The 25769-nt window shown below is 41.0% G+C and overlaps 1 protein-coding gene across 2 annotated transcripts in view; it reads right to left on the bottom strand.

Moving 5' to 3' along the window:
- mfhas1 (multifunctional ROCO family signaling regulator 1) overlaps positions 1–21601 on the bottom strand; it is a 30730-nt gene extending 9129 nt beyond the window's left edge. For both annotated transcript variants that reach the window (XM_067573547.1, XM_067573546.1), the window contains exon 1: positions 18262–21601. In XM_067573547.1, the coding sequence (XP_067429648.1) occupies positions 18262–21211 (2950 nt within the window). In that variant the 5' untranslated portion in view covers positions 21212–21601. The remainder of the gene's footprint in view (positions 1–18261) is intronic.
- Between the last annotated feature and the right edge of the window lie 4168 nt (positions 21602–25769).

The raw sequence follows: 25769 nt of genomic DNA, 5'->3' as shown, positions 1-25769 counted from the left end.
TCTAACGTCAGTCTCACAATAATGTTGTTCTTTATTCTACAAGTTCTGCTGGACTTCTGATCTCTAAAGATAAACAGTGAATCATCACATTTCAGAAGCTGAAACCAGCAAAAATGTATCATTTTTGCTTAAAAAAAAAAAGACTAAAACTAATATTTGATTATGAAATATTTTCTGCTGGTTAATTAAACAACCGTCGCAGCTCAAAATAAAACCAGCATCTACTTTTTTGCAGACGTAAGTGTGATTTTAACAGTAAATCTATCGTGCACTTTGATAAATGAAGTTATCAACTCATATTTAAATGAATTAAATATGAAACATTAAGGAGTCTTTGTGGTTTAAGGAGGAACGACACATGAAATGACGTCAGCTGGAAACACCTGAACTCAACGTTAGTTTTCTTTAATTCACCAACCACTAAACAGGCTACTGGTAACACTGGTCCCACTAATTATCACTAATAATCAGTATTATAACAGTTCAAAATGTCCTGATATCTGCTTATAATTATATTATAGTGTGTTATAAACCATTTATAAAGTGTTTATTAATGTTCAGTATTTTATAACTTCTCCTATGAAGACATATTTTATATTATTATACTTTATTTTATTGTTATAGTTAGAGTTTTAGTTGTTGACTAATACACTCATAAACACTCATAAAACCATTTATTAACCGTTTATTGACTGATTATTAATGATAAATATGAGAACTTTTCTTTACTCAAACAACAATGAACGAGATGCACAAAACAGACTTTTTATTACAGCAAATATAAAATCTACTTGACTCCCATCATGTCTTCCTCCGCCCTGCGTCTCTCTCCCTGCAGTCACAGTCGGTGTTTAAATATTTAAAATCCTTCAAATAAAAAAAAGTGCTGCTGTTCAGAATCTGCAGCATGAAGGATAAACGGAGAGAAACGCAGCGCGGTGACGGAGAGGAGACGTCTTGCGTCCGTGTTACAGTGACACAGCAGAAACAGCGGTCAGATCCCTTCATATTGATGAGGAAGAGTAAACTCTTCACATGCACGGACACACAGCGAGACGCTAACCAGGTCAGACTGAGGATTGGGCCCAGAACAAAAGATCACATGTGAGCAGGGATCAGATTATGTCACAGCGAAGCGATTTGAGGGGAAAAAAACAAAGTCTAATCCACCTCAGACCACAGCGGAGCAGAGAGGGAAACCTGCTGCTGCTGCTGCTGCACGGAGCTGCAGAGGAGTTACAGGTGTGTGTGTGTTCAGGTGTGTGTTCAGGTGTGTGTGTGTTCAGGTGTGTTTACGCAGGTTTCCAAAGACACGTATCAGTGCACAGAGTGAAGCTGCAGTCAGTCATGTTTCAGTCTTTCATCTAATCTGAGACTTCTGATCCCTGAGTTTAGTCTTTAAGGCGTATTCACGTCATCACAGACAAACTGTTTTTGCACACAGCTCCTCCATTGTTGTGTATTTGGTGTGTTGTGACGGGTCTGTGTGGGTGTCCGTGGTGCACTGAAAGCTGCAATGATTAGTCCATTAATTGATCTTCAATTACTCTGATAGTCGATTAATCGTTATGAGTCATTTTTTAAAGAAAAGACGTCTAAATTCTCTGATTGCAGCTTCTTAAATGTGAATGTTTTCTGGCTTCTTTTTGTCTTTTTGACAGTAAACTGAATACTTTTGTGGACAAAACAAAACATTTTAAGTTGTCAGAAAGAAAAAGTCAGAAATACTTTTTGAACTGTTGGTTTGACAAATCAAGACCTACAAAGACGTCATTTTTAATTGTATTAAAAATCAGGACTGACTGCAGTGTTGTCAAATAACTGTCGATCTTATGGCTGACGACAATTATTTTCTTGATCAATCGATTAATCATTCAGTCTATATAATACTCATATTACCGCTGTGTTCAACCAACAGTCCAAAATCCACAACTATTAATTTCACTGTAACTTAAAACTAAGAAAAGCAGCAAATCTGAAGAAAAAGATGAATTGATTATCAGAATAGTTGCTGTTTTATTTTCTGTTGAGCGACTAACTGACTGAATCTGTTTATCTGCCTGTAAACACAAAGTATCCAGCGTCCCCTCCTTCTCTATATGCAACTTTTTTGATAATTGATCAATCATTTTAGTCATTTTTCAAGAACAACTTCACTGCTTTCAGCTCCTCAAATGTGAGAATTTGTTTTTCTTTCTGATATTTGATCGACATTTAAAAACGTCACCTTTGACTCTGGGTAACATGACGCCATTTTTTACTATTATTTGACAGAATTTCTGAAAGAATGAACCGGCAGATTAATCACTGATGTAAATGTGTGTCAAGTGTCTTCACACCAACAGATGTGAAAGAACATCCAGAGCGACCTCAGAAACCAGAGCTCCGCCACCTCCAGCTGCTCTACAAATAGTCCCTCGGCTCAGATTCCAGGCCGACGCGGAACGCTTCAGAGGAACCGGACCGCTCGGGACGTTCGCAGGGGTTTAAACCGGCTGGAAGGATGACAGTGAAAGTGTGACTGAGGGCACGAACAGCTGCTGTAAGACAGACAGAGGATTAACACTGCTGAGTGTTCAAATATCCAGGATCAAACACGACACGGAGGTCACACTCTGGAGACGAGAAAAGACCAACACACTCAGTCAGTCAGCCAGTCAGCAGACTCCATTTCAGGCTTATTTCATTGTGTGTGTGTGTGAGAGCTCAGAAACCCTGCTGATCAGCTGATAGGATCTGTGTGTGTGTGTGTGTGTGTGTGTGTGTGTGTGTGTGTGTGTGTGTGTAGAGTCCAGTCAGTCAGTCACTACACACAGCAGCAAGTCTGATCCCCGTCTGCCGTCACCACAGTTCATTTCATTCATTTACAACTTTTTTTCACGACAAAAAAACGACTAAAAACAAATAAAAAGTAACGACGGCGGTGGAAGAAGTACTCAGATCCTTTACTGCAGTAAAAGTACCAATAAAGTAATGTAAAAATACTCCGTTACAAGTAAAAGTCCTGCATGAAAAATCCTACTTAAGTGTAGAAGCACGTGGTTTTGCAGGAAATCAGGCTGCGACTCATTAATACTGATGAGTCAATGCATAAGCAGCCTGATACTGTTGTCGCTGCTGCAGGTGGAGCCAGTTTGATCTTTGTGAAGGTCACCAGATAAATCTCAGAGGTGTTGAGATGATTGATCGGATAGGAAAGAAGAAAAAAACAAAGTTCTGCTACATAAATTTGGATTCATTGTTCAGAACTTTTCTTTAATCTTTGTATTTTTTTGTGAGATATTAAAGAGTTTTACCTCCTCAAACGGTTATTTATTTGAGACCTTATGAGGAGAAACTGCAAACAACTCAGAGACATCTGACACAAATACACACTGATGTTTCATAAAGGTCCACAAACCAAACAAACAGTTTGGGAACCACTGGTTTCATCTTTAACAAAGCAGTGTCATTTATAAGCTCCTCATGTCTTATTTTATGTACAATCTTCATCTGAAAAGTAACTAAAGCTGTCAAATACATGTAGTGGAGTAGAAAGTATAAAGTAGCATCACATGGAAATACTCAAGTAAAGTTCTTGAGTAAATGTACTCAGTTACTTTCCACCAGTGAGTAACTGGGGCTGTACTGGAATATCTTTGCATGATTTCCAGTTAAAAACTCCTTGTTTATCTTATACTGGTCCTTCAGTTTCAGCTCTGGTCTCTTTAAGTGTAGCTGAGTGTTTGGAGGTAAAAGTGTGTTTTTATTAATATGTGTAGGAAACAGCTGCAGTAGCAGGACGTCTTTCATTAAGTCCAACAGCTCTAGAACAGCTGAACTGAAGAGTTTCTATCAGGAGGAATAATTCAGTTCAGATTAACGTCGGCAGTCGACCATCTGATCTTCACTACAGAAATATCAGGACGTTGATCTTCTCCTCTCAAGATCAACCCAGACAGTCAACAGGTGAGAGGAGATCACAGCTCATCACACATTTACACCTTTGTGATTTTAAGTGAAATGTTTCCTGGGCTGTGTCTGCAGCTGTAATCTGTGCTGCTGTTATTACAGACGTGTCTGAACCTGCCGCCTCCCTCCAGGCTCCACTCATGGACCGGAGCCTGCAGACCTCGAGGACTTATGGGATGTCCTTTAGGCCGCTAAAGATCAGAAACATTGAATAAACAATAATATTAGATGGTTTTTCAGAAGCGAGACACACGACAGCCTTGGATCAGAAAGGTTCTGGATGTATAGTGATGAGTAGAGCGACACATTCATGAGCTTTTCTTACTTCTGGAGCAGAAGTTGTGGTTTGACTTTGGGTCTGTGTTTTTCCTCTTTACACAGCGATGGATCTAAACTCACAGTAGCAGGACGTCTTTCATATCATCAGTCTGATCCCCTGTGATCAGCAGCTGCGCTGTCAGAGCAACGCGTCCTCAGGAATGTGTGGCCTACTTCCACCGCCGAGGAAACACAACCAAAAATAACTCGTTTGGTCACTGTGCCGGCCTGAACGGCCACAGAGAGGAAACCTGGAGGGAACAAACTCCACACTGGAGACACCAGAAGCTGCTAGACAAGACGAAGAATTTCATAATAATTACAAGGATTAAAGGACGGGTTCATACATTTTCCAGAGTGTCTTAAAACAACAGCCAAAAGCCACAGTGTGTCCACACAGTCATTTAAAGTAGATGAGAAGCTTATATGAGGCTTCAGCAGGCTGAGTTAGTCATATCAAGTGGATATCTGACACACTAATCTTCCAAATGTGACATATTCCAAATATGACAGGGGTCACGTAAACAGCATATTACATTTGGATATTCAGAACGTCCAGTTAAAACATGGAAGACATGCTGATATTATTGAGGTTTTAGCAGCGTTGTTTGGACATGTATACAGTCTCAGTTGGGGTTTCTACAGCAGTTTGTGTCACATGGTCTCCTGTTTACAGTCAGCTCTGTCAGCTGTAAACAAACTAACTAACTAACCGCTGGCGTAGAGATGCATGACCAAGAGAAACACACCACGGATATCAACAGGTTAATCAGAGTATGTACAGCTGCATGTCAACAGGAATATTAGTGGAATATTCATTTTCATTAGTCGTGTAAAAAGCTTAGTATGAATAAGAGCAAAATGTAAACGTAGTCATTAACAGTCTTTGTGTTTCCCTGTTGAGCTGCAGGTGGAAGTATAGTAACAAAAAGAGGAACTTTGGCACTAAAAAGACTGTAACGATGAAAGATATCTACTTGATTTGACTCATTTGGACGCTGAAGCTTCATATTAGCTTCAGATAAACTTTAAATACTTTTTTACACAGAAGGAGGACTGTGGATTCCATTGTAAGGTCATTATGAAGGATCTTCTACTGGTCAGTATGAACAGGAGAGATGATTACAGCAAGAAAACACACTGACTGTTGGTTTAAGACACACTGGAAACATGGTGAACTGGTCCTTTAAGGTTCGAGCTGTGTGAGTTTTGGAGACTAACGCTGAAACCTGGAGGTAGAAACATCTGCTGATGACAGTCTGAACTCATATTCTGTTTCTTTACATTCAGGGTTTTATCAGGAAATGAAGAATGAAGAAAAACACTGGATCCACTCTGTGGAAGCAACTGACTGACTGTCTCTGTTACCAGTTTATATCTTATTTTGACAAAGAAAAGCATCAAATCATCACATTTGAGGAGCTGAAACTGTCGTAGTCCATTAACAGTTGCAGGTTAATTACCTGTTGATCAACTTATTGATTAATCGAGTAATCACTGCAGCTCATCATGTTAACTTTACTTTCAGTCGGCCATCTTTCCTTTGTGACTTCGCGCCACCATCCAACATCATTTTCTCCAAGTGAGTCATTCAACTTTCTTCTGATCTTAAAAAAAGATGAAACTTTCAGGTCAATTATTCAGAAAATCCAGAAACTCTCCTCCTCACATCTGCTGCTGTTTAAAGCCTCGGGATTCCCCCAGCGTGTGTGTGTGTGTGTGTGTGTTCCAGCTGCTAACATCTGCTGTGTAATGAGATAAACTGCGTCGTGCAGCTGAGCAGCGATGTGTCAGACACTAATACCGTCTGATCGGGTCGACACCAGAGAGCAGAGAGTGAAGAAACGGCCACTTTGATCATTTGAAGCTGTTCTCTCTTCGTTGTCGTTTGTGTTGAAACTTTCTTTATAGTTTTAAAATGTTCTTCATGTCTTAAAGCTGCTTACTTCTTCATCACACAGCAGCCAGTTTCCATCTTAACTGTTGCACAAACTTTAACCACATTCACAGAAAACGATCAAAAGAAAATGTAGTGAATGTTTGTTTCCATCCGAACCTGATGTGTGAACATCAGCAGATGAACAGTCGCAGAAGAAGAAACAACCCGATGACGTCATTCAAACAGTCAAAGCTCCAAAGATGGAAAACATGATGGAAATATGATGTTTCTGTTAGTTTCATGTGTTGATGTGAGGAAGGTTACAGCCTCCTCATCAACTCTTCAGTGATGTTTAACACAGCTGCTGTTACACCTCAGACAACAGACAACAAACACTTATATTATATTATATAAGAATCTGTATATATTATATTCAGATTTTTTTTCTCTGTATTTCCACTCAGGTTTTTTGTATGTAAATCAAATTATGTTTTTATTACTGCAAAACAAATGAACAATGTGATCAATCAGCTGCTTCACATAATGTCTTCAAACACAACACAAATATTACAACAATAATTCATACGAGCTGTTTCTGATCTGACATCTCTGAAGTACAACTAGTAAAAAACACCAAAACTAACGTGTTTGTCCGTCTCTCAACACTTTCTGCCTTAAAAAACTCTTCAGGAAAACAGTTTCATGTTTAAGCTGCTCACTGTATCAACAAACAGGAGGAAACAGAGCAGTAGTTGGGGACTATTTTCAGCAGCGGATGAATCCACATTTGGTGTTCTAGTGAGTGTTTCTGGCAGCAGAATGGTGTGTGTGTGTGTGTGTGTGTGTGTGTGTGTGTGTGTGTGTGTGTGGTAATATAGAAGTAAGAGACTATTCTGCAGATTCTTTTCTTTTCATTTATGAGTAAATTAAACTCTAAACTGTGGTCCAGAGGGACTCGCAGTGATGTTACGTAACTCTGGAATGAATGGATTTCAATCATCAGCCTGGTTTCTGGTGATTCATCAGGGCTGCTGCTGCTTCATTGTTCAGTAAACTAAACTTCCTCTTCTCAAAACACAACGACTGTTGTCATATCTGAACTCTCGCTGTGACTCCTACAGACGGCGGTGAGGCGTCGCCGACGGTCGATCTCCCTCACGGGCAGCTGCGCCTTCATCCTGCTGACGGCGACGACACACATCCTCGGTCGTGTCGGTTCATGTCAGGAGCGCAAGACGAGTCCTGCGGTGACACGTCGGCGACATTTCAGTGTGAGGAAGCAGATACTGTTCAGAGCGGCGAATCAGGACCTTCAGCTGCAGAAACTCACAACGTCAGTTTTTATCCATCTAGAGCTGCAACCATTGATCAGTTAGTCGCCAACTACTTTGATAATTGATGAATCACTTTGTTGCTGTTTTATATGTCAAAGAAAAACAGCAAATCTTCACATTTATGAAGCTGGAACCAGAAAATATTTGCTCAAAAATATGAATAAAACAAGTGATTGATTATTAAAACAGTTCCTGATGAACTGACCAATCATTGCAGCTCTTGTACTTTTACTTGTTCTCTGGCTGTAATGTCGTATTACCATCAAACGCACTGTGACGCAGCACTTTACTGGACTTTTTTTAAACTCTTTTGCGTGTTTCTTAGTGTAACGGCCCCACAGTGTCGACGCAGTGGTTCTGTTTAAATGAATAATGAGCCTGCAGGCCGTCCTGCACTTGTCTGGACGCCCGCAGCACTCACAGGGCTGACTGTTATTAAACTGAAAAATGTTTTTTTTTTTCCAGAAATGCTCTCAAATTTCCCTGAAACTAGTCAGATAACCCCGGAAATTCCCAGAGGAACTAAAACCTGATAACCGAACAGACCGTCACTGTCTGCCCTGACGCTGATGATCCGTCTGGACAGAACAAAACAAAAGACGGAGAATAAACGAAGGTGTCTTTATTTAAAATCTTACACAGAAGTGAAAGAAGCTGCTGGAGGGACGATAATAACAGCGTCAGGGATTCTTGATTTACTGAGCTGTCGGCTGACAAATTGTTGGCTGCTTGTGGTGAGCAGACATGCATCCAGCAGCAGAACACCGAGTCGTGGTTTCTCTGCTGCTATTTGCTGTCAGGACTCGAAACTCTTAAAAAAAACCAAAAAAAAACCCCACTTGACTATGAAGAATGAAACTGATTTATAAGACTGTAGTTTTCAGTGAACTCGCTGCTCCTCCTGTCATTTAAATCCCATCCGGAGCGACGTCCTTGTATTTAAAGTGGATCTTTTTGGATTTTTTTTCCATCTGCTGCATCAGTCAGACGGAACAAACCGCTGCTTTTACTGCAATACTTGAACTTCATTAAGCTCATAATACTTATGTTACTGTAGCAGGACTTTTACTTGTAATGGAGTATTTGTACATTGCTGTGTTGGTACTTTTACTGCAGTAAAAGCATCTGAAAACACTTCTTCCATCACTGGCTGATGCAGTTTGGGGAGAATCTTGGTTTGATGCAACAGATCTCTGCTCACTAATGCAAACACAGCAGAATCACATCAGTGAATCGTGCAGGCTGGAGGAGTCCACAGGTACGTCAGCACAGTCCTGCTGGACGTTATCCTGCTCAGTCAGCCTCTTCTGACCACACAGCTGGAGTCACACACGACAGCCAGCGTTCATCCACTGACATCACAGACCTGCCCGGTAGATCCCGCGTGTCCGTCCTAAACCCGCCGCCACCGACTGAGTCACATGTCTGAGATAATGCAGCAGGCTTACAGCAGGGTGATGTAACAGGATTGTCATCCTCTCTACGAGATTACTCACCAGCACTTTTCACTTGGATAAATATGGTAACGAGAAGCTAAAACAGAAACCACAACACACTGAGAGCTAACCGCTCGCTGCCTCTTCACACCCGTGACGTCTCCTCTCAGGCCGCTGCATCGAGCTGAAATCCGTATCTGATCACAAACAACTGAGTTCGAGTGAAACCAGACAGACTGAGACGTGTCTCAACAGGTCGCTCGGTGCTGATGAACCCTGCAGGGCAGGATTATCATGTACTATATGTTACAACATCCAGATACAGGAAGAAACATAACTCTGAGTGTAAATGCAGATAAGACTTCAGGGGATATTTATTCATGTGATATACATTTCAAAGTGTTCCTGTTTAGAGATGCAGGAGAGTAAATCCATACAAATATAAACTGATTTATTTACCAAAAGTCTCTGAAGGAAATCTCTCCGCTTCAGACTCTGATGAAGCACCTCTGCTCCCATAAAAACACTGAATGCTGGGAAATGACAAACTTCAGTTTGTGTCCAAAAGCGACAGAGAGTCAGAAATGTGTCACTACTGTTCCAACAGCGGTGAGTCATTGTGCTGCGGTGACCGATTTACGTCTTTTAAAAGTGATTAAAAAGATCATAAAGTGGATCCTGAAAGCAGCAGGAAGCTGAATTTAGCTCCTGTGGCAGTTTGTGAGCAGCTGATCTCCTCAGCTGATCTGTGAACAGTCTCATTGTCTCAGACAGCAGAGTCACAGATGGTTTCAGCTGCGAGACAGAAGCTCCTTTATGCTGCTGCCATCGACGTGCTTTCATTCCCATTGAGCTGCGTGTTGTAATACAGTTCAGACACCAAGCTGAGACAGACTTCACGTCTGTGCAGCATCAGGATACAACACTGCACCACTTTATATATGTATATATTATTATTAATAATAAAGGATTTAACTCAGATATTCAGAGTTTAAAAATGAAAATATGAGACGAAGGATGAACAAAACAGATCCAAGTTCATATTTATCAAACTTCAGAAAGAACCAACTGAATATGTTGAGTGTGATCAATAAGATACATTTATCAACTGATCACATGATTGATCACATGAAGGAATATCCGATCAGAGATATGGATTCACCCGACATCTGCCAGAGTACATGTTGTACATTCCTACTTTTTTTTTTTACTTTTTACTAATCAATTAATCGAGAAAATAATTGGCAGATTAATCAATAATTAAAGTAATTGTTAGTTGCAGCCTTAGTTTTTTAAAATTTTTTTATTGTGTATTATTTCAGTCATATCAGTGACATCATTTAATAAATCATCTTTAAAATAAACTGTTTCAAAAAACAGTTGAAGTGGAATTAAATGATTAAAACCTTCATGTGATCAATGAAATGAAACCATATCGGCCAATCAGAGAATCAGGGTGCAGTTTAGGACATTATGGTTTGATAACGTTAAAAGTAAAGATTTCTGAGCAGCGGCGGTGGAGCGAGGTGAGGTGAGGGAGCGGCGGTGGAGCGAGGTGAGGTGAGGGAGCGGCGGTGGAGCGGCGGTGGATCGAGGTGAGGGAGCGGCGGTGGCGAAAACAAAGCGCAGCAGTTACCTTCTAAAACACAAAGAAACAACCATCAAACACTCGACAGATGTTTCGTGAGGAGACAGACGCTCGCTGCGTTCATCGTGTCTCACAGACGTAAACACAAACAAAACACCATCATGTTCTTTCTCTCTGTTCTGTCTGAACAACACAGGAGTTTATTATCAGTCATCCACTCTGTTCTCTTTATGTATTCTATTCTCTGAACATATGGAGAAACCTGCATTTATACACCATTCATTTACTGATGCTGTGATATATCAACATTACACATCAGTGACTAAAGGAAAACAAACAAATCAAAAGAGAACTTCACTGTCGTCTGTATTACAGTAAACAATGAATTAATCACCAAAATTATGTTTAAAACAAGAGTTATTGTCATTTTTTGGCCTCCAGACCAGTAAAACTCTGATGTACTGGCCAGTAGATGAAGTGGGCCAGTAGGGAAAATGGACACTGTAAAGATTAATATCTTAATATTTAAATAAAATATGTTCCTACGAGGCCGTTGGCAGCTTCACTGCACTTCAAACAAACGATTTAGTATCTGATTTATGCTCCTCTGTAATAAAACAATAAAGTTTATTGAAGTAACGCTAAACTGAAACCCGGCTGAGCTTCATAATAGGCGACATGTGATCCACCTGTTGGCAGGTGAAGCAGAAACACCTGAGAGACAGAAGAGACACTCAAACAGGCTGCGCTGCGTTCGCTGTCCGTCTGGTGAATCTGTAACTTGTTGTGTTTTTTTAAATCCCAGCGGATCCTTTAAGTGGATTAAGAGAAGCTGAGTGAGCAGCAGGGAGTCAGATCAGCAGCAAGAGTGAAAGTGTCTGAACATTCGCTATAATAAAACTACACAAGTACCCACAATGCATTAGTTTCATATGCAGACTTCTTTATGAATCAATAGTGCTGAACACATCATCCTGGGCTCCAGGAAACTAACTGTCATCAAGAATAAAACATAGAAACTATATCATTTGATCCATAAAATGTCAGAAAACGGTGAAAAATGTTTCCCAAAAGCCCAAGATGACCTCCTCAAATGTCTAATTGTTGCAACTTTAACATGTGTAATAATAATAATAATAATAATAATAATAATAATATCTTAAACGCTGCATTATAAAGACTTTTATTGAAAGGACAACAATGGAAATAAGCTCTTGAGCTTTGTTGTGTTTTATCCTTTTGACAATTACTGTACAAAGATATGATGCATCCTGGAAGCTGTGCATATATTATTTATTTATTTATATATGTTGCATATCTTTTATATTTCAATCGATCCATCAACGGTAATACTGTGGTTATTACAGCCAGAGGAACTGCGTTCAAAATGAGACTTAAGTGAAAGTGTTTAGTCATATTCTGAGCAGATATTCGCTGCTTCGATGTGAAGATTTGCTGTTTTTCTTCGACATGTTAAACAGTCGGTTCAGTATCTTCAGATTCTGGATTGTTAGTCGGACAAAACAAGTAAACCGAAGGCGTCAGTGCAGCTGGAGGAAACTGGGAACAGCATTTTTTTCACTGGTTTTTTTTAACAGTTCATGGACCAAAACATAAATCAATAATGAAAATAATCCTCAGTTGCAGCCCGACACGCGAGCGCGAGTGTGTGTACGAGGTTCATACTGGGTCTGTTTGACAGTTTGAAGGTTGTTTCTGTAAATTGTGACCTCCTCAGTGTGAAGACTTTGTTCTGCAGACTGAGGAGTGTTTAGTCTGCTCTGCTCTGTGGAGCCCAAACTGCATCAACACTCTGCAGACAGAAATATCCATAAAAGGACAAAAACACAGCTGCGAATCAGCTGAGAGGTCCGTCTGCAAAGGTATGTGTGTGTGTGTGTGTGCTAAGTACATTTACTAAAGTACTGCACTTAACTACAATTTAGAGGTACTTGTACTTTACTTGAGTATTTCTATTTTATGCTACTTTATATTTCTACTCATCACCACATTCCTGAAGGAAATATTATCCTTCTACTTCACTACATTTATGTGACAGATACAGTCAATCAAACTTTATTCGTACAGCATCTTTTTTGCAGGTAAATGTTGTTTACAGTCACTCTGTGGGACTCGTCTCCCTACTGGGGACAAAAATCACCTTCCTGTTTATGTAAATCACAACATTTTAGACTCAGACTCAGTTTAAAGTGAAGGTACGGTTAGATCAACTCATCTAAGTGAAAGTAATCTGAAGTGATGCTGACCATATGAAGGGTAGAAGATGGTATTTAGCAGTGAAACCTTTAAAGGGATCATGTTTATTAACAGAAATATTAATGAAAGATAACTTAAACCAAAGCAGCTGCCACCTCCTCCTCTTCTCTACTCATCACTACAGACCAGTGATCAGCTGGTCAGCCTCACCTGACTGGATCGTACCATCTGCTCAGGTGACCGGAGGGGGAAGCTGGACTGATACACAAACGTACCACTACTGCTGACAATCACAGTTTTCTACAGTCACACACATCAGTGTCGTGAGCGTCACTGATCCTCCCTCTACCTGACGGAGCAGCTGAGGATGCTCACCTGTTGCCATGGACGCAGCAGACGATCAGAAAAAACATCACAGCAGGACTGAAGCTCCTCAACTAAACACAACAATGTGACACACAAACTGCTCGACTGAAGCCCGTCCTCCATTATTCATGTATTATTATGTAACATGACTGATAAACACATAAACACCAGTAATGTTGGGAACCAGAGCCCAGAATGTAAATATAAGCTGATATGAACATATTTCTATTGTTTATCATGTTTTTAACTAACTCAGGTCTCTTTTACTGCATTTACAGTTGATAGTTTAACAGATTTCTGTCTTTAAAGTGTTGATGTGAGAAGTTTTTAGAGGAAAATGTTGTTTGTTGTTAGTTTCATGTGACAGTAACGTTACTGGCTGTGTTCATATACGGTTGTAAAGTAACACTAATCCTTCACTAGTTGAACTCTTGACCTTTGTTTCTATCTGAGGGTTGTTCAATAACCCAGAAGGTTAACTACAGATCCTGTTCAAGAGTGTTTATGAACTGGCTGATACTGGGTGATACTGGGTGAACTGGCTGATACTGGGTGAACTGGGTGGTGTGGTGGTGTATTTCTGATTGTAGTATTTACTCTCTTTATATGTTTATTGAGTAATAAAACAATACACACAGACTTTAAAGCCTCCTGTCGATCTCATCCTGCTGTATGTTTATCTTTATATGACGATTAAATAAAACCTGAAACTTAATGATGAAAATAATCTGTAGTTTCTATCCATCACATATTTAAAGATCCTGATATGTTTCACATGGAAACACATGGAAATGTGCTGAGAGGAAGTTTAAAGTACTTCACAGCAGTGTATAAATATATCTATATAACTTATTTCTGATAAAATCATCAGATGTAAAGATAATATCAGTTTGTGGTCACTTCCTGTTTCACAGCAACGATCACTGCGTCCTCCACAACAAACACTTCAGGAGTCTTTTTATGAATTTCAGACAACAATATAGAAAAAAAAGCATCGCATCATGTGACACAGAGAGGAAATTCCTCCGCGGCTGCAAACACACTCTGTGATAAAATCGGAGCTGTTTTCTTTTCTGCAGCTCCAAAGCGTTTCCTGGTTTGGTTGATCGCCCCGACAGAAAGAAAAGTCCGTCTGTCTGTGATCGAAGCTCTAATCTGCCGCCGGATATAAAACGATTCATTAAACATCACAGCTGTAATCTCTCACACATCACACAGAAACTATTTTATCACATCCAAGGTCGGATTCCACCACAACAGCCTGCTTCACATTCTTCAGCTTCTATCAAAGCATCAGTCGCTTCAATCTGAAGAAAATTCATCACTTTCATTGTTCGAGCAAAAATGACAAAAATGGATGGTTCCAGCTTCTCCAATGTGAGAATTTACTGCTTTTCTTTGTCTGACATGATAGTAAAATCAATATTTTTGGGGTTTGGGACTCAAATAAAACAAAACAAAAGAAGAAGAAGAAGAATTAAAATAATAGAAGCTACAGAATGCAAAAAGCTGCATAAAAAGCTTTATTTTAATCCAGTTTCTTAAAGCCTGAAACTGACTGAAGGCAGCAGTGAGTCAGGATGTTACAAATATTCAGGTCATAGTTCAAAAAAACCCTCAGAGATGTTTGTTTTTTATTCATGTAGCTGTTCTGTTTTAAAGTCAAGGTTGTTTTATTTTAACTGGTCCATCAGTTCCTAAAAAGAGAATCTGGCATTAATTATATGGAAATATTAATTATAATTAACTGCTGATGTAACCAACAGAGTCATTTAGTCAGTAGAAATTTGACAACAGTGATGCAAAAACTAATAAAGTTTCCAATAATAAATGAATAATGACTGAATATTTATTTGTGTTTTATTATTATTATTATTTTCTTTATAATTAGCTCCAAATTACAATTATTTCTCTCCAGGAAACTACGACAACAACAACTTATTGAAATGAATCAACTACACTACAACTATAATAAATGTGTAATATTAGTACAATCATTACCAGATTACACAATAATCTCAACGTGTTGGGCTGTAACTAACGATCATTTTCATTATCAAAACGATTATTTTCTCAATTAATCAATTAGTTGTTTGGTCTGTTCAGTCATATAAACAGAGAAAAGCAGCAGATCCTGAACCTGGAGCAGCTGGAACCAGAAAACATGTCTGCTTGAAAAAAAGACTCAAACGATTAATCAATCAACTTTCTGTCGATCGACTCGTCAATTAACTGACTAGTTGTCTCAGCCCTAATAAATCAGCTGTCACTAATTAATTCTGAGTAACTTTGATGACACAATGAAACAGTTTGTGTGTTTGTATTCGACCAAAGATCCTCTGTGAAGGAAGAAGCTTCACTCTGCTGCACAATCAGAGTGTTTCTGTAGTTCCAACAACTCCAACAGAGTGAGACATCTCTTCTCTAGAGGATCAGGAGTCTCTCCACTTCCATTGTCATTCAGATCAGATCAATCATTTAAGCTGATCAGTTTAATCATTTTCAATCAGGACTCTCAGTGTTTATATCAAGAAGCTCCTGAAAAATGATATTTCAGTGTGTCAGATACATATTTCACATCTTCTGCTGCTGTAAATATAAGTATCAGATCAGACTCTATCAGCAGATAATCAATATTAAGGACTCGGATCAGGCTTGAAACCTTGATCCTCATCCCTACTTCACTTCACATCCTATCAGTCTGTCTGACGCTTTCTCATTGGCTGAAACTACAATCCAAGAAATAAAAGCAGGTCAAGCTGCCGTGACATCCTCCTCCATCCCGTCAGGATTATCTCTGTACCCCCCCCACCACCACCCCACCCATAACCCCCCCACACCCAGCCCCTCCCTCCCTGTCCAGCAACATCAGGAGCCGCAGCCTTTGTTCAGCCTCCATCCCCCCGCTGATTCCCGGCATAATAAGTCATCCTCTGCATGCTTGATGAAGGCTTCTTCTGACTGTAAGTGAATCTGTTTAAAGGACGAATTCCCAGTGTTCCCAGTGTGTTAAACCAGCAGTCAGGTGTCTGTAATCATTCCTCCTGTTCATACTGGATATTAAAAGATCCTTCAAATGTGTTTTCAGTGGAAGTGATGGAGGATAAAATCCACAGTGTGTCCACACAGTCATTTAAAAGTCTGTGTGAAGCTTCTATTCAGCTTCAGCAGTCTGAGTTAGTCATATCAAGTGGATATCTGACACATTTACAGTCTTTGTGTTTCCCTGTTGAGCTGCAGGTGGAAGTATAGTAACAAAAAGAGGAACTTTGGCACTAAAAAGACTGTAACGTTGAAAGATATCTACTTGATTTGACTCATCTGGACGCTGAAGCTTCATATTAGCTTCAGATAAACTTTGAAATACAATACAATACAATACAATCACTTCCATTGTAAGGTCATTATGAAGGGATCTTCTAATGGTCAGTATGAACAGGAGGAATGATTACAGCAAGAAAAACAGCTTAAACGTTCATTTAGGCTCCTGACTGTTGGTTTAAGACAAAAAATGTGAATCTGTCCTTTAATAAGAGCTGCAGGAGTTGAATTAATTTCAGCAAACTGGACGTTTGGATGTTTGGAGGAGAGTGAGAGCTCGTCTCTCTTCTCTAAAACATTCGAGTCAAAAGGAAAAATAAAACTGGTTGTGAGGAATTAAAGCACAGCGAGGTGAACTTTAAACCTTGACGCTTTATTCAACAAACGTTTCAGCTTCCTGTCCTTCATCAGAGTGTCTGAGGCCAAATCTGGTTCTGGTCAGGTGACCACAGATCACCATAGATACCAAGAATACAAAACATTAGCATTATGAATCTGAATCTGCCGATTATTCTCTGTATTAATCATTTAGTCTTTAAAACTCATTGAACTCTCATAATCATTTTAGATTTTAAAACTTTTATTTTCTAATGTTTTTATTCATTCTTTGTTGATTGTGTTTGTCTGATTTAGAGCTGCAATGATGAATAGATTAATCGATTAGTAGCCAACTATTAAATGAATCGCCAACTATTTCGATAATCAATTAATCGTTTGGAGTCATTTTTCAAGAAATAATGTCCAAATTCTCTGATTCCAGTTTCTTAAATGTGAATATTTTCTGGTTTTCTTTTGTCTCTGTGACAGTAAACTGAAGATCTTTGAGTTGTGGACAAAACAAGACGTCTGATGACGTCATCTTGGGAAACACTGATCAACATTTTATGGACCAAAAAACTAATCGATTAATTGAGAAAGTAAATGACAGATTAATCAATAATCGTTAGTTGCAGCTCTGGACTGATTATGAATGTTTCTTGTTCTCAGTTCTCTCTTGAAAAACAGATCTCAGTGACATTGTATGATTAAAGTTTCATGCCCATCAGAGTTCAAGATGACGTCATCAGATGTTTTGATTTAACCGACCAACAGTCAAAAACCCAGAAATATTCAGTTTACTGTCATATAAAGTTGAGAAAAGCAACAAATCTGGAGAAACTTTTGTATTGTTGGTGTAAATTTGAAAATTAAAAAAAAAAAGTCAATATCTCAATAAAGTTTCCGGCTGATGTGGAAAAGTTTGCATAAAAAGAGAACAGAAACAGGCAAGTAAACACTTTATATTGTAGAAAGTACTTATATATAATATGACTATATATTCATATTCTATAGGTCACATGATGGACGACAGGAAGCTGAAACATTTGATGAGGTGAATAAAAGGAGGCGCAGCTGTGGATGAAAGGAGGTAAAATCAGGAGACAAAACCAACGTTCTCTGCTCCTCAAACACAGAAGGATTTTGTTTTTCAGTGTGTTGTGTGACAACAAGCTGTAACCTCATGTTCAGAGGTCACACTGAGGTTTGGATTTGTCACACAAACAATTTTATCTGAGCAGAAAGAGAGTTACAGTGATGTGGATGAGCTGATGGAAACAGACTGCATAAAATATGTTACTGATTTTACTGTCACCACTAAATGTCTGCAGGTTTGAACTTGATGCTCTGTGCTTGTTTTTGAGTTTTTTGTTCCAGTATTTTACTTTTAGACACCAGTCTGTGGTTTTCTTGAGTGTATAAAGAGTTTTAAAAGCATGCATTTGCTGTTTTTGACACCTGTTCTCAAACCAGACTTTTGTTTCTAACAGTGCATCAAACCACCAGAGATGTGAGGAAGTAAAGATCTCTTACCTGGAAAGGCGTGTGGGCTGGATGACCCTCTCTTGAGGCACTTGGAACACAGAATATGTACAGAGTAATGCAGCCCAGGCCACTCCTGCAGCAGCACGTTCAGCTCCTCCACCAGCGGCGTGATGGCCTGCCACGCAGTCCAGATGTTGGGCAGCGAGGCGTGGCTGGTGATGGACAGAGTCTCCGCCTGCAGCTTCCCTTTAGAGGGCTGATGGCTGATCTCCACGGGGACTTTACCCCGATAGGCGAAGATCTGATGCCTGCCGTCCGACCGCTGAACCACGTGGCTGTTTATCTGAACACTGAAGCGAGCGAAGAGTCCGGGAGGGAAGAGGAAGGGGAATCTGTACTGGATGTGCAGCTGCTCCACAGAGAAGAGCGGACACAGAGGGACGGAGCTGCCGCCGGCCGAGGCCTCCGCCCGGGGCTCCTCGTTGCTGACGTAGCTGGGGAACTTGTACCAGGCGGTGGCCCCATTCAGAGGCTTGCTGCGGGGTTTGTTGATGCAGTAGCAGACGCCCATCTTCTCCAGGAGCTCCATGATGAGATGGAGGTCCTGCTGGGTCTGGATGAGCGGGCGGAGGAGCAGGCGGATGACGTTGGAGGGCAGGAGGCCGTGCTGCAGGAAGCCCTCCACATGATGCTGCAGATGGGTGACCCTGAGGTTCTCCCCCTTCTCGTCCTCTATCACCAGACTCACCCGGCCCTTGTCCCCCCTCTCCCCCTCAGAGAGGAGCCGGTCCAGCAGCGTCGACTCGTCCCTCTGGAAGAAGACGTTGAGGATTGCGATGAAGCGTGGAAGATTGTGGAAAACATACTCCTTCAGGGTGAGGCTGTCCTCAAAGTAGAGCAGCTTCCCGCTCTCGTGCAGGTAGGACAAGGCGCTCTGCAGTCGGTCCTCCGTCAGCCCCGCCTGCAGGCCCAGCCGGGCCGAGTCCCACCATGACAGCCATAAGTCTTTGGGCTTAAAGTGCAGCTCCTCCAGCATCTGCCAGGACTTGGGCAGCACGCGATGGAGGTTGGGGAAGATGTCCCTGTGGTCAGCGACGGACATGAGCTTCTCACGCAGCCTCTGAATGTTCCTCTGCGTCTCCGTGCAGCTGACGCTCAGCACAGGAGACAAGATCTGCAGCCTCTGGTTCAGCATGTACTGCAGCTGGGCTTTCCTCCGCCGCAGGTTCCTGTCAGAGACGCCGTAGAAGAGGACGTGAGGGCTGGAGGTGCGGACGCTGAAGCCCTGCTCCAGCGCCTGGTCCACCTGCAGAGCCAGGCTCCTCAGACTCTGGATGTCCCTCTTCTCCTGCAAGCCAATCTGTCTGTGGATGTCCAGAGTTTTCTCCTCCAGCTCCACCTCCCCACACAGGTCGGCGTGCGTTCCCACCAAGCACACGACAGCGTGGGGAACTTTGGCACTGAGCAGGTGGAGGAAATACCCGACGTGGGCGTAAAAGTTCCTGGGCGAATACGTTTTGAGATTCACAACCAGAACGTAGAGAGCACCGGGGGACAGGAAGAAGGGTTTGATGAGGTCGTAATTTTGCTTCCCTGACAAATCGTACACCAGAAAAGTGAGACAGCGATCAGCGTCTGCCACCCAGTTAGTGACTTCGATTCCTTTGCTTCCCTGGTTTCCTGCTGCGTCCTGCTGTCTGCTCACCACGCTCTGCCTGAGCCGCGTCTTCCCGGCGTTCTTCATCCCCATCAGGACCAGTTTGAGCCGCGGCTTCACGGCGAGCTGGGAATGTGCGAGTTCCTTCTGATAGGCTGCGATATAAGGAATCCCCTTCATGCACACCTCGTACGGAGGCTGGATGAGCGGGTTATCCTTCACCTTCCAGATGTTCACTCTGGACAGCTTTCCAAAGTTATCTGGCAGTATGGCTATTTGGTTACCCTGTAAGACGAGCTCCTCCAGCTTCTCCAGCTCCACGATGGAGTCTGGTAGATATGTAATGTTGTTGTTGTCCAGCCAAAGGTTCGCCAGCTTCCCCAGCTGCCCGATCTCCTCTGGGATATGAGTCAGTTTATTCCTGCTCAGGTACAGTTCCTCTAATCCTGTGATGCTTAAAATCACCTGGGGGAAGTTCTCAAACTCGTTTGAGGACAGATTGATCATTTTCAGTCTTTGCAGGCTGCCAAACGAGGCCGGCAGCGCTGTGAGGTTATTCCCGTCCAGCATCAGGCTCTCCAGGTTGTGTAGGTGACAGAAAGCATCAGGTAGTGAAGACATGTGGAGGCTGCTGAGCCACAGGATTTTGATCGGCTGCAGCTTCATGATGTCTGCTGGTAAAGCCTCAAACTTGTTCCCAGAGCAGTCGAGCTCCTCCAGGTCCCTGAGCGCCAGGATCTCTGGGGGGAACTGGTTCAGCTTGTTGTGATCTGCGTCCAGCGTCCGCAACCTGTGGAGGCAGCTGAAGGATCTGGGGACATCTCGCAGCTCGTTGAAGCTGATGTCAAGTTCCTCCAGAAACTGCAGCGCTCCTATTTGAGCGGGCAGGGACTGGATCTTGTTGTGACTGATGCAAAGCTTCTTCAGGCCCTTCAGCTGGCTCACCCCCTCAGAGAGGCTCCTGAGCAGGTTGTGGCTCATGTCGAGCTCCACCAGCTGCCCCAGCTCGAACACCACACAGGGGACACAGGAGAACTTGTTCCTGCGGAGGACCAAGATGCGCAGGTTGTTGAGGGTGGATCCCAGCCCGTCTGGCAGCTCCTGCAGGGAGTTGTTACCCAGGTTGAGCACCTCTATCTCGGATATATCCTCCGGCAGGATGATCTGGTTGTTCTTGGAGCAGAGGGTGAGCTGGCGCAGGTTGCTCCGCAGCTTCCTGGAGCGGAGGGCGGCATCTCTCCACAACCTGGCCGTTTTCAGATTGTTCTCCTTGTCCTCCATGGCTCTGCAGCCAGACCCCTCCTCCTCCTGCTGCTCCTTGTTTTCATTGAGAGTTTTCATGGGTGCTGAGCGGGCCGCATGGTGGACGGTGTCCTTCAGGAATCCACGGCAGCAAACCCTCCGTCAGAGCGGGCAGAGAAGACACTTTCTGTCGGGGAATAATCACGCGTTTGGATCGTAGCAGGAGGGCTGTGTGCGGCCGCGGAGGCATCCTTTTCTCCTGCGCCACTCAGCACACAATGAGAACAAACCTCCCCGGTTACAGCTCCGGGTTTAAGCCCGTATCCGCGCTCCGGTGCCGCGGCTTCGCGCTCTGCGTCACTGCCGTCCTCATCGCCTCCAGAACCCGTCCTCCGGGTCTCTCTCCGTCCCGAGATGTGAGTGTTTCTCTGAGCTTTCCGAGCTGCTGTGAGGCTTCCTGGCAGCGGGGAGTGGAAGTGAGGAACACTGCGTCAGATCTCTGAGCCCTCCTCCTCCTCTCCACCCGGCAGGGAGGAGGGAGGGGGAGAGGAGGAGGAGGAGGAGGGAGGGGGAGAGGAGGAGGAGGAGGAGGAGGAGGGAGTGAAAGTGACTCTCGTTTCTAGCTTCAAAGCATCGAAGTGGACTATTTTTAATATGAATTTGTTCTCTGTTTAATGTTTTTATGATCTTATCCCCCAAAATGTTTTTTTTTATTGCAGGCTTTTATTAATTAATTGTTTTATTCCCTTTATTCTGTCTGTAGGAGGAAGAGGAGGAGGAGGAGGAGGAGGAGGAGGAAGTGAAAGTGACTCTCATTTCTGGCTTGAAATCATCCAAGCAGACTGTCCAAACTCTGCTTTTAATAGTTCTTTGTTCTCTGTTCAGTGTTTTTTATGACTTTATCCCCTCGAAATGTTTTAATTACGAGCTTTCATTAATTACTGTATTGATCCTCATTATTACATCTATGTTCTTATTTATTTGATTGTAGTTCTCATGTCTCTTTTAATGTAATTCTGCCAAATACCAGTAAAGGAACATTTAGTTACTAACAGTCATGTTAAGTGAGTCTGTCTTCTGGATATTATATTTTCACTGATATTTTAAATTAGATATATCAGAACTGTTGATGGTCTGTTTGCCTGATGATTTTGCAGGAAATGTTCACTTTTAATATTTGTAATGGAGCAGTTCTATGAACAATATGAGCAGCAGAAATAAGAATGTGTAAGATAAAAAATATTGTTTGCACCTTTCTCGCAGATCCAGACAGTTCATGCAACCTCCAGGTTCAAATGTTCTCACTTGATGTGACCACAGAAATAATAAAGTTTTACAGAAATGACTAAAAGCAGAACATCAGATTCAGATATGTTCAACTCATGTTGCACAGACGTAGCAGTTATATGCATTTTCACATAAATGATCAGTTTCTCTGGTTAAGTACTTATGTGTAATTAAACAAATCAGACAATCGTTAGATAAACTTTCCCTGTTTGCTTCAAAAATGTTTAAATGTTTTCAAATATGTTCTGTAAATAAATTTCCTTATTAAATGTAAAATAAATCCTATTTCTTTTATTCTCTATTTTCTTTTTTTATTTGAATTCTGGGTAAAAATGTCCACACGTCCAGGTTGGCAACTGTGATATTAAATACACACAAACAACTTTATGCAATAAAATCACTTAATTTACACATTTTCAGTTACCAAAGAGACGGTCTTATTGTTTTTAACTTGTTGTTATTTACTGTTCTGAGCGGTTTTACTTGTTTGTTGTTTTTATTGTTGTTGCTCTTTTTAAATAATATTTATTCTTTCATCTGTTTTACTGATGAATGAGTCTGTTCAAATTATTCCTCACAGGACAACATGAACCAGAAAACCCACATGATAGAAAAATAAATAAAAACATCTTCAATTAAAAAAAACTAAACAAACAAAATCAACAACAACAAACAAAACAATTAGCAGTAAAGTTTCATATTATGCTTCTTGATAAAGATTGAACCAGTTGTAAATGTTTAGAAATAAAAAAAAATATTAAAAATATTTCTCATAAATAAAAGAAAATGATTTGATAAAGTAAAACACTAATAAACACTAATGACTGTTGAGAGTTTATAAATGTGATTCTCTGTGATGCTGCACACTGACCAACATGGACTCTGTTGCCACCTGGTGGACAGGAGGAGGAATTATTCAATTATAGATTCAACTCAACTTTATTGACAGACGTGACCAGTTACACTAACAAACACTTAACCAGTAAATCAGTACTTCCTACTGGCCCATATAAAATCATGTAGAGTGGAAAATGATATATTGGAGTTTTTTTTACAGCTGTATTGTGATCATCAGGAGTTCAGTTATGTTACATTCAGGTTCTGTGATCTCTGTAATGTCAGTGAACCATCAAGCTGTTGGTGTGTGTTTGGTTTCTACTTCTACAGTATCTTTCCCTGCTATGGATAAACTGAGGATGTGAGCAGCCATGTTGACTCTGCAGGAGAGTCACTGGTCTCTGTTAGTCAGCTGCCTGTACTCCAATCTCATAATAAAACATAAAAATGAGAGAAAAACTGAAAAACAAAACAGAATCTGGAAAAAAAAAACTTATTTGCAGCCAATAAAAAGGATAATTAGTTATCTTGTATTAGAAAATAGAATCCATTCATAGTTTATTACCTCTCAGTAAAAAAATAAATACATTTGAGTCATACAGACCTTATCAGGTATTAACTAACTTTATTCTCCTCAGAAACACAGTAATGATTCCACTATTACAATCCTAGAACAGCTTATAGGTGGTTATAGTTAGTTATAGATCAAGATGGAGGTAATCAGTGTTTACACTGTAGTGATTTTAACTGTCTAATTACTATCCAAAAATCTAAAAAATAACACAGTAAAAATATGAAATACCAATATATTTAACCTCCTAAATTTAGATAAATCAGCTAAATGTTACTGTATATGAACATTTGGTGAATTAAAACTGCACCATAACTAATAAACCTGCTGCTGTTTTGCTACACAAAGAGCAGTTAGATTCATTTAAACATGGTGTATTTTACAGATTATCACACAGCCAGAGAAAAAACTGCTGACCATTAACAATTAATTAAGGATTCCTCCAAATAGACTTCTTCCAATTAGCTGCACACACACACACACACACACACACACACACACACACACAGCACTACAAAGCCCCTGAAGTCCTGAGAAAATGTTCTGTTTTTCTATTATTTTTCTACTTTTGCACACAAGATAACAACTTCTGATCATATTACAAAGAGATTGATTGTAAGTCAATAAGAAAAAAACTCCTTTAACAGGGAAAAAGATGTTAGAAATCTCAGGAAGAGCAACAGAGGAGGGATCCCTCTCCAGGACGGACAGGATATCGATGTCACGTGACAGAAAAGACCAAGATATTTATATCACAGTATAGAAAAACAGGATTTAAGTCTGTTTACATATTCTCAAGGTCAGTAATGAAGTAATGAAGTTGTGTCGTCATCTTCTCAAACGTAAAAACAGCTTTCTCACACTGATCAGCTGCGTGTTTAATACAGGCTGCATTTGGAGAGACTCTGAGGTTGTCAGTAGTGAGGAACACCTCCAGAACACTGATTTCCAGTCGGATGAGGTTTCCTGTTTCAGCTCCGACCGACTCTCTCCGCAGATCTTCACAAAGCTTCTTCATTTTTTCCAGATCTCTCTTCAGTAAGGCAACATTCCTCCTGAATTCTTCCATCAGTTCTTCCACTTTCTTTACACTTTCGCTCTCTGTGTTTCGTTGTTTTTCAGTGGGATCAAAACCAGCAACTAGATCCAAGACACCCATAACAATAAAAAGTGCTGCTGCTGCTACTACAGCTAATACTATGCTCCAGCCTCCAGTGAGTGGAGCAGCAAGTAAGGCCAATACAGCTCCAAGTATTATAACAAACCTCATTGAGTTTCTTCTCATCTCTGATTCATTTTGTATATGTTTAACTTCAGCATTGATGTTTTGAAGCACATGTACAATCTGTCTCATCCTTCGCTTCTTGTCATCAAATCGTTTGATGAATGAATCTGCATTTACATAGAGTTTTTTCAGAAGATCATAAAAATCATCCAGATATAGCTGGCTCCCTCCTCCATGTGGCGTACTTGAGTCCATTTTCAGAGGGTTCCTCCAAACTGAATGTGGTCACAAGATTTCCTCAGTGGAACCAGTTTGATGTCTGCTGTTGTTGTTCGGAGCACAAACTGGAGTTTCTGTGTCTGGAAGGAAACAAAGACACATCAGATAACACCGTCAACTGCTCTCAGATCAGCAGTTTCAGTTACACAGTGCAGATCAATCAGGACTTTTACTTAGTGTCAGGTAAAAGGTTTTTCATACATGTATTGAAGAAGAAATTATAATTATTTTACCAAGAAAATGTTACAATATTCCTGCATGTATTAAAGGCTCCGTCAGTGCACCTGTTAATGAGCCAGTTAATCACCATAGCAACCCCAGCTCAGGCAGGCTCTGGAAATCCTGTTTGTCACACAGCAGAAAGTTTCTCCAGTTGGTCACTTAGAGGACTTTAAACCAAGTAAACCTTACCTGCTGTGTGCGTAGATGACAGGATGTAAGTAGAATGTGTCAGTTAA

This window comes from Thunnus thynnus, chromosome 19 (assembly GCF_963924715.1).
Source record: "Thunnus thynnus chromosome 19, fThuThy2.1, whole genome shotgun sequence".
Taxonomy (NCBI): Eukaryota; Metazoa; Chordata; class Actinopteri; order Scombriformes; family Scombridae; genus Thunnus; species Thunnus thynnus.
Note: the sequence above shows the minus strand (reverse complement) of the source record. Positions and strands in the feature narration are given on the sequence as shown.